At 36.1% G+C, this 10,150-nt stretch overlaps 1 protein-coding gene across 1 annotated transcript; it reads left to right on the forward strand.

Annotated features, from left to right (window-relative positions):
• The first annotated feature begins 1,007 nt into the window (after window positions 1-1,007).
• LOC110631036 (myb-related protein 306) lies at window positions 1,008-2,788 on the forward strand. Its single transcript, XM_021778738.2, has 3 exons — window positions 1,008-1,385; window positions 1,592-1,721; window positions 1,857-2,788. Exons 1-3 carry the CDS (start codon window positions 1,253-1,255, stop codon window positions 2,512-2,514), a joined length of 921 nt encoding a protein of 306 aa, XP_021634430.1. The 5' UTR covers window positions 1,008-1,252; the 3' UTR covers window positions 2,515-2,788.
• The last annotated feature ends 7,362 nt before the right edge of the window (window positions 2,789-10,150 follow it).

Raw genomic sequence — 10,150 nt, forward strand, 5'->3', positions numbered from 1 at the left:
ACCAACCTCATCGTCGTTTGTAAAACAGGTTAAGTAAGAAATCATACCGAAAAAGTTCATGATGCCAAACCTGGTAGCCTATGATAGGATGGGAAATCCTCGAAAACATGTTTTGAACTAAAAGACATTTATGGAGTTGTAAACTCATTCGGACGCTCTAATGTATAAGATCTTTTTCACGTTAATGGGAAACCCTAATGGGAAACCATCGGTATATTTTTAATTCAAGATGTATTAAATATAATTGACATTAAAATTTAATTAAGTTTATTAAAAATATGATTGAAAATATTCACATATAATTTTTTTTCTCACATAATTAAAAATCTGTTTGAGATTACTGTTAGGATTGTTATTAAGAAAATATTTAAGAATTATTTTTTTAATTATGATTAAGAAAATTAAAATAACGAAACAGTTTGTTTCATTATTTTTTAAATAGCAGTTAAATTATTTTTTTTTTATCTAAAAACGCTTTGCACTCCTAATGTTGTCGTCAAAGCAAGGTCTAAGTTAATTTGTATAATTGCTCATAAAATTAATTAGTTGTATAATTAATTAAATTAGTAGTTGAGGGCACGTTATTCTCGAAGAAATTAAGCGATGCATCGCTATGAAGTCCACCACATGCAATTGATATAATAAGTTCACTAATTCTTTTTATTTTTTTCCAAAAGATCATTAATTGAAAATGCTGAAAATTATTAACCTAATCCATAACAATTAATTCCCAATTTTAAATAGCATTTATACGAAGGAATGAGATGCTGCCCATACATTCACTCTTATAATACTACCAATAATGTCTACATACTATAAGCAACGAATAAAATATTACATTATCTAAAAAAAAAATTGCACTAATTGATGTGAAAAGCCAATTTTAGTGAAAACTATGCCAATTTTACTGAAATGCCAATTCGCCCTTTGGCATTGGAGAGGATAACAGTAAATTAGGGTTTTTATTTTTCGGTGGCATGGCACCTCCTCTTTGCAACCTAAGAGTAAATGCTCTTTGCGGTTCATTTTGACTCTGCGGAACCAAAATCGCTTTATCTCTCTTTGGTCAGCGTAATCACCTCCCCTTTTCTCTTTTCTATATATACAGAGACAACCCAAATCCTCCCCTTGGACGCTTGTGTCTCAGTTTCTGCGGTAGAAGAAAGGAGATTTTCGAAAGTCTTTATACTTATAAATATATATATATATCACCTACAGAAGATTCCCTTGCTCATACATAAATCTTTAGGATATGGGGAGACCACCTTGCTGTGACAAAGTAGGAGTGAAGAAAGGGCCATGGACGCCTGAGGAAGATATCATCTTGGTCTCTTACATACAAGAACATGGTCCTGGGAACTGGAGATCAGTTCCTACTAATACAGGTTAGATTTTTTTTTTCTTTTTTTTTTTTTCTTTTTGTTTTCCATTTCTTTCTTGTTTGGTTTGGGGTTGGTTAATCTTTAAAACCGTGCATTTAATATTTTGCAGCTCATGTGTGTGTCACTTTTGTAGTTCTCTGAATATTGAGATGGATTTATTTCCAGACAGGGCCTGGTTTTGATTTACTGTTTCTTTGTGGGTTTTTCAGGTTTGCTTAGATGCAGCAAGAGTTGCCGACTTAGATGGACTAATTATCTCCGGCCGGGAATTAAGCGCGGTAACTTCACTGATCATGAAGAGAAGATGATTATCCATCTCCAAGCTCTTCTGGGAAATAGGTAAATTCCTCACACGGTTTCCAAATCAAGGATGATCTATCACTTAGATTTCTAAATCCCAACAGTTGTTTCTTTTGTTTATTGTTTATGGCGGACCTTGGTAGTCTAACTAGATTTTGGTATGGGTGCATGCAGATGGGCAGCCATAGCATCCTATCTTCCTCAGAGAACAGATAATGACATAAAAAATTACTGGAACACCCATTTGAAAAAAAAGCTGAAAAAACTCCAAGATGGGCAGAATCATGGTGGATTTTCAGCTTCACAGCCAAAGGGTCAGTGGGAGAGAAGGCTCCAGACAGATATCCGTTTGGCTAAACAAGCCCTTTGTGAGGCCTTGTCCCTTGACAAATCAAGCTCTTTAACGGACTCAAAGCCCTCTACAACTAATGTCACAAGACCACATCACGTATTTGGACCTACCTATGCGTCAAGTGCAGAAAACATTGCGAGATTGCTCGAGAACTGGAAGAAAAATTCACCAAAACAAGCTCAAACAAATTCGGATACAGCAGCCAATTCAAGTTGTAGTGAAACAACACCCGATCATGGATTTGAGCACTCACTATTCAGTTTCAACTCTTCAAACTCATCTGATGCGTCTCAGTCAGTGGATGAGAATGTCAAATTGACACCAGAAACCAGCCTCTTCCATGAAGAAAGCAAGCCCAACATTGAGAATCAAGTTCCTTTCTCGTTGCTGGAGAAATGGCTACTTGATGAAGGTTGTTCTCAGAGTCATGAAGACCTAATTAACATGTCCATAGACGATAGTTCAGTTGGTTTGTTTTGAAGAAATGGCCTTACGTGTTAGGTCTTCTGCTGGTAAACCTTGCTAATTTCTACTCTAATTATGCAGAAATTAAGAGGACACCACCTTAATTAATAATTAGTTGAAGAACGAAAAGTGTACATTAAAAAATACTACATCTATACTTATGAATATGCTATGTTCTAGACACTATTAGTATGTAATTTCGTCCTATATATTACCATTTTATAATTAAGCTGTATTTTAATTATCTTCTCCTTCTTCAGATAAAGAAAGATGTGTGGGGATGTTGCTCAATTCCAAAATTATGGGTTTTTGTTTCGTCAATTGCTTCTGATATGTTGCATTAATTGTCGGCAGGAAGTTAGGTTTAGCTAATTAATTTCTTGTTCATGGATATATGGGTGTAATTAAATGGGACAATCTTCCAATTTCAATTTTCGGAATATGCAGATTTATTTGCCAGATTTATGGCGACAATTCTCATACAGTTTTTATACTGAAGGATTTGGTTTCTAATTATAAGCCGGACATTTTATTTTTGATGAAAATAAAAGTTTTTAATTCTCGTATGAAATTTTTTTGTAGTTTTTTAAATTTTAATAATTGCTTCTCAATAAATAGATAAAAATTGAGAGGAGGTCTTTCGTTAATGTGGAAGAGTTATGGGTCTGTTTCTGTGGTTGGTTTTTCTTCAAATTTTATTGATTTTACTAATTATTATGGGTTTTCGGAACCATAACGACGACGTTAATCTTAGAATCTTATTCGAGTTTTATTTCGTAGAAGTTTTCTTCTGTGGCTTTGTTCGGGAGATTTTAATGATTTATGTTCCAGAGATAAGAAAGAATGAGGAGTATTTTTGCCAAATTATCTTATGTAGGGGTTTAAACAGATACTTGATCAGTATTTTTGTCAAATTATTTTATACAGAGATTTAATTTTGAATAATTATAAATTTTTGTTAGACTTTAGAACTGATATTTTTGTTAAATGGATTCGTCGTAATACTACTCTAACTGCTCATATTTTGACTAGAGAATCTATTAGATATAATTGTCTCTATATTTGAGATTATATTCCTCTTTGTTTGATAAAATTTTATTAATACAATAAGTAGATTTGCTTAAAAAAAAAAAACTCATAATATATTATGATTTTTAATTTGTTTTTTTAATCTTATTATCCCATAAAATTCAATTAATTTTTTTTGGTGAATACATAAAAATTGTTTTATATTTTTAATTTTTAAAGGCTTAATGGTAAAACTTGTTCAATAAAAGAATATTGTCATTAGCAGCTAATACGTAATAATCATAAACTATCCATGGCAAAACAAGCTGATAATTAAACTAATAAACATGATTTTATGTTCTTATTAACTACTACGACAATTTTAATAATTAAATTTATTAAATTAAGAAAATATTTATTTATGAATAGTTGTAGTCGCAGTTAATGTGCATAAATAGCTGAACCTACCTTCATAAAGATACTCATTTTGTAATTTTGATTTTTTTTTTTTTAAGCTCGTGGTTATTGCAGTTTTTCCTTCAGAAAAATCTACGGGTTCTCGAACGTTCTATTACTTCCGCAAGATTATCAAATTTTTATTAGTAGAAAATTAATTATTTCAAAATTTCAGAAGAAAAAAATAAAGAAAAAAATGTAAAATAAAAAAATTATGAAAGAATCCTTATACTATGCTATAAAATTTTAGATGGAGAGAAGAATATATATTCTTTAATTTGCAAAATCATATAGAGAAAAAAGAGATAATATTTATTGTTTCACTGATGAAAAACGAAAAGGAATAGCAACATAGAATTGAGAGGGTAATTGGATTCAAATTGAGTTTGAAAGGCACAAATGAAAAAGAGTTGTAGTCCTTTGTTATCAAATACAATCTACGTCTACCAATTTTCGGACAGAGCAATAACTATAATCACAGAAACCTGTTAGATGCTTGTCTGCATACATGAAAAAGTTTTCACTTCACACTGTTTGTTTCTTCTGAAAACCAAAAAGAAATTAAATCGTCGACAGGCAGCAGGAATATGAATAGGAATGAGTTTTTGCTAATTTAGTGTTGAAGAAAAAAATTTTATTCATTTAGAGTTGAAAGAAAAAATTTATTGTTTTGGGAATTGACCGGTTACATAACAATCAAACTCCATCCGGGCGTTTTTATCAGAATTTTTATTTAAAATTTTTAAATAAGGGTGTGGCTGGCTAAAGTTTAATTTTTTTAATTATTAATATATGGAAAAATTATTTTTTAATCCCTGAGATTTAACGTAATTAACACTTCTGTCCCTTTATTTTGGCGACCCAACACTTAAGTCCCTCACTTTCTCTTCCATCCAAATTCATAGTTCTTCCGTCCATTTAAACCGTTTGGTCAAAGAGTCAAAGGTGAGATGTGATAATTTTTTTCAAAAATACCCTTCTTTCAATGTGAAATTTCAAAAGAAGAAGAAGAAAAACAGGAGAAGAAGAAGAAAGAAGAAGAAGAAAGAAGACGAAGTTGCAGAAAGGGTAGGAAGAAGAAATATATTTATATTATATTATAATAATATATTTATATTATATTAATTTAATAATATTATTTATATTATATTTTGTATACTAATAAATATTTTTTTATAATTTTTAATATATTAATATTTAATATATTTTATTATTAATATTTAAATAAAAATTACTGATATTATATAATTTAGTGTTATTTTTTTAATATATTTTATTATTTTTAATATATTAATATAGTAATACTGTAATTAAATATTTAATCATATAATATATTATTTTATAATTTTAAAAATAATTATTAATTTAATTAGTATTAGGAATACTGTTTTTAATATAATATTATAATAATATTATAATTAAATAGTACCTAGGAGTACTAGTAAAGATACTATTATACTATTCCACGTGTACAAAGTTATTAGATTATTTATAATTTATTAAAAAAATAAATTAATTAATCTAGTAACATAATATATTAATTACTTAATTTATTTTTTTATTTTTTTAATTAATTATAAACTACAATAGCATATAATATTTAAAATTATGATATTATCCATGATATTAAATGTTATATAAAATTATTGAATTATTTATAATTTATCAAAGTAAAAATAAATAAATAAATAAATTTAATTTTAAAATAAATTAATTACTTAATTTATTTATATCTTTTTTGGATGCATTATAAACAATTTAATAATCTCATATAATATTTAATCATAACATAATTTTATGTCATAACTTGAAATATTAATATATTTCATATATTAATATTTAATATATTTTACTATTAATATTTAAATTAAAAATATTATTTCTATTATATAATTTTAGTGTAATAAAATTAATATTTTTCACATATACGTACGCGTAAAAGCAATCTAATAAAATATAAAATTAATTTTTATAATTTTAAATATTTATATTAATTTATTTATTTCTTTCTCTTTAATAAATTATAAATAATTCAATAATTTTGTAGAGTTGTAATGGAACGTAATATTATTTTATAATTTTAAATATTAAGATATTTAATATATTAATATTTAATATATTTTATTATTAATATTATTATACGATTAAATGTTTTAAATATTCATATGAATTAATTTATTTTTTAATTAATTATTTAATTCAGTGAGTTTATACATGTTTAATGATAAAATAATATTGATGACCGCTGGATTCCTTCTTCTCGGGCCAGGGGCTTGACCACAGCCCAAAGCCCATGACGTAGAGGCCCACATACCTGATGTACATAACAAGTCTGGCTCATCCAACCCTCAAGGCCGGGCTCGACCCATTCTCTTCACTCAGGCTTAGCGTCCGGCCCCACTTTCGGCCCAACCCAGGATCCAGAATAATATTCACCAGACAGTCTGGCAGATCCGCTTGAACGTACACACGAGGGGAATCAGAGGCCGTTACGCATGGAGCAGGCGGCTGATACCCTAGTATCTCCGAATCCGCATGGCAGAGACGCGTGGCCCAATCCTAGAGAGACCTTTACACGTCACCAGCAAGCAAGACAATGTATAAAAGAGGAGCCCCCTCCTCAGAAAGCTTAAGCCTTGTTCAGTAATACAAAACCCTTGTAAAACCCTATTCTATTGGATCTCAGATCATCAATTGGCGCCGTCTGTGGGAAACGAAGGAGATCTTTTCATCACCGGAGTTTTCACTTTCAAAATCCACTGAGATCCACGATGGCAAACCACCAAGAAAGTAACCCTAATATTCCAAATGACCTGATCTCTGCCCAAGAGGGGCAGCAGTTCTCCTTTTCTAGCCCTACAACGTTGAATAACCAAACACCTATTTCTCTTAATCCCTCGCCAAGCTTGGCAGGGAATACTCCCACCATGACCCTGTCTAACCAAGACATTCAAACCATGGCCCTCCAGCTACAAACCACTGCTCACTGGTTGGGACAGATAATGCAACAAAGGGGACTTAGCACCCCAGTAAACGCACTCCCAGTAGTGGAGGAACCCAGAACCGATGAACCCCAACCTACCTCTGCCCGCCTCCAAACTAACAACCACGATGCCGGAGAAGAGGAAGAACCGGAGGCCCGAATCCATGGGAGAAGGGCAAGAGAGTTGATAGAAAATGAAGAGGTGAACGACTATTCTGCTGAAACAACCAGGGAAACGGGAACTGAAACAGAGGAGGAAGAATGTAGTTTGGGCAAAAGATCCAACCCGGAAGACGAGAAAATGAACCAAAAGCTGAAAAGGTTGAAGGAGCAGCTCCTAGCCGAGTTAGGTAAGAAAGATCAGAGTCAAACCTCCTTGCCTACTTCTTCTCCCTTCTCAAAGTTAATGCAGCAGGAGACCGTTCCCAAAAAGTTTATGATGCCGCCGATGGCGGCCTATAATGGAGCTGGTAACCCGAGAGAGCATGTCATGAACTATAAGACCTTCATGGAGTTGCAAACTCTGTCAGATGCTCTGATGTGCAAGGTGTTCCCAACAACGCTCTCGGGACCAGCGAGGGCATGGTTCAACAGCCTGGAGGCCGGAAGCATTAAAAGTTTCGGAGATCTTGCCACCCGCTTCATTAGCCGGTTCGTAGCCGGGGTGCCAGCAGATAGGAAGACGAGCTATCTGGAAACAGTGAGACAAAAAGCTGGTGAATCCCTCAGAGAGTATGTCGCCCGTTTCAATACGGAGGCCCTACAGATTCCCGAGCTTGACGAAGGAAGGGCGGTAGAGGCCATGCAAAAGGGAACAACCTCTGCCGAGTTCTTTGGTTCTCTGAGCAGGAAACCTCCGACCTCACTGGCCGAGTTAATGAAGAGGGCGGAAAAGTATATAAGGCAGGATGACGCCTTAGTAACGAGTAGATTTGCCAAAGGGGTGGCAGGAAAAGAGAAAGCCCCGGAGGAGGGGAGGCCGGAGAAACACGAGAAGAAGCATGGAAAGAGGCCTGAGCCATACAAGCAGGCCTGGGAAAGAAGGGATCAAAGGCCTCCCCCTCCTCCCAGGGCTCATGAACCAAGAGTGCTCCCTCCTTGGGTCCTAGAGAAACCGACTCCATTAAATGCGTCCAGAGCCGAGGTGCTCATGGCTGTCCAGGATAAGGAGTTTCTCCAGTGGCCCAAACCTTTGAAGTCAGAAGCAGATCAGAGGAATCCTGACAAGTATTGTCAGTACCACCGGACGCATGGCCACGATACAAATAACTGTTTTCAGTTAATCGCGGAAATTGAAAGATTGATAAAAAGGGGGCATCTCAAAAATTTTGTGAAGAAACCGGAGGGGCAGAGGCCTCAACCCGGTCCGGCAGCCCAGATGCCCAGGAGAACTGGAGCTGGACCAGTGAATGATGGGTCCAGTGGGACTATTAATATGATTGTTGGAGGAACTGGAGGACGGATGAACCGTCGAGGAAAGAAGAGAAACCGGGAAGGGGAGACCAGCAATGGCGAGGTTATGCAGATCGTTGAACACTCTCCCATGACCATCGCTTTCTCTTCGGAGGATGCACAGGGCATTCAGATGCCCCATGATGACGCGCTTGTCATTGAAGCAGTCATTCATAATTTTCGGGTGAAGAAGGTTCTGGTGGATGATGGGAGTAAGGTCAATTTATTGCCATATCGGGTTTTTCAGCAGATGGGAATCCCAGAGGAACAGCTGGTTCGGGACCAGTCACCCATCAAAGGGATCGGAGGAGCACCGGTACTTGTAGAAGGGAAGGTGAAGCTGGCCCTTACCTTAGGAGAAGCACCCAGAGCTCGCACCCATCATGAGGTGTTTTTGGTGGTTAAACTCCCACTGAGCTACAATGCGATTTTGGGGAGGCCGGCGTTGTTCAACTTTGAAGCTGTCACTAGCATCAGGTATCTGGCACTCAAGTTCCCAACGGAAGAAGGAGTGGGAATGGTCCGGGGCAGCCAGGAAGAAGCAAGGGCAGTATACTTGGCCACAGTGACGGAACCAAACTCAACCGGAGAAGCGCTTGATTCGGAAGTTTTGGAGGTCAGGGATGAGACAAAGGAAGCCCGGACAAAGCCCGTTGGAGAGCTGGAGACCTTCTCCCTATCAGAAGAAGAAGCGAGTAAGGTCTTCAATCTCAATGCCGGCCTCACCAAAGAACAAAAAGGTGAAGCCATGGCCCTGATCCGAAGTCACTCGCCGACCTTCGCATGGAAGCCCTCAGACATGCCAGGAATTGACCCCAAAGTGATGACACACCGATTGAATGTCCTCCCCGAGGCCAGACCAGTAAAGCAAAAGAAGAGAGTAGTGGGAAGAGAGAAGCAGCAGGCTATCCAGGAAGAAGTGCAAAAGCTAGAAGAGGCAGGCTTTATTAGGGAGGTTATGTACCCACAGTGGTTAGCAAATCCTGTGTTAGTCAAAAAAGCCAATGGCAAATACAGGATGTGTATAGATTTTACCGACCTGAATAAGGCCTGCCCTAAAGATTGTTACCCCCTCCCCGATATTAATAAGATGGTCGACTCAACGGCCGGTTTTGATTATATGTCTTCTTTGGATGCTATGTCTGGTTACCACCAAATCCCAATGGAAAAGACGGATGAGGAGAAGACCTCATTTATAACTGAAGACGGGACTTACTGCTACAGAGCTATGCCCTTCGGATTAAGAAACGCCGGGGCAACTTACCAACGATTAATGAATAAAATCTTTAAGAACCAGATTGGCAGGAATGTAGAAGTGTATGTGGATGACATGGTGGTTAAAAGTTCAACTTTTCAACAACACATAACGGATTTAAGGGAGATATTTGGGGTGTTAGACCAATACAGGATGAAGTTGAATCCAGCAAAGTGTGCTTTCTTCATCAGGGGAGGAAAGTTCTTGGGATACATGGTGAGTGGAAAAGGCATTGAGCCCAATCCGGAGAAGGTGGAAGCCATATTGAATATGCCAGAGCCGACCTGTGTAAGGGACGTCCAGAGATTAACCGGGAGAGTAGTGGCGCTTCACCGATTTATGTCAAGGTCAGCAGAAAAGTGTTTGCCATTCTTCAAAAAATTGAGGAAGGTCCCGAATTTTGAATGGACAGAAGACTGCCAAAAAGCCTTCACAGAGCTTAAGGAATACCTCAGCTCGCCTCACGTGCTCAGCAGCCCCATAAAAGGGGAAGAACT

The sequence above is a fragment of the Manihot esculenta genome, chromosome 14, assembly GCF_001659605.2.
Source record: "Manihot esculenta cultivar AM560-2 chromosome 14, M.esculenta_v8, whole genome shotgun sequence".
Lineage (NCBI taxonomy): Eukaryota > Viridiplantae > Streptophyta > Magnoliopsida > Malpighiales > Euphorbiaceae > Manihot > Manihot esculenta.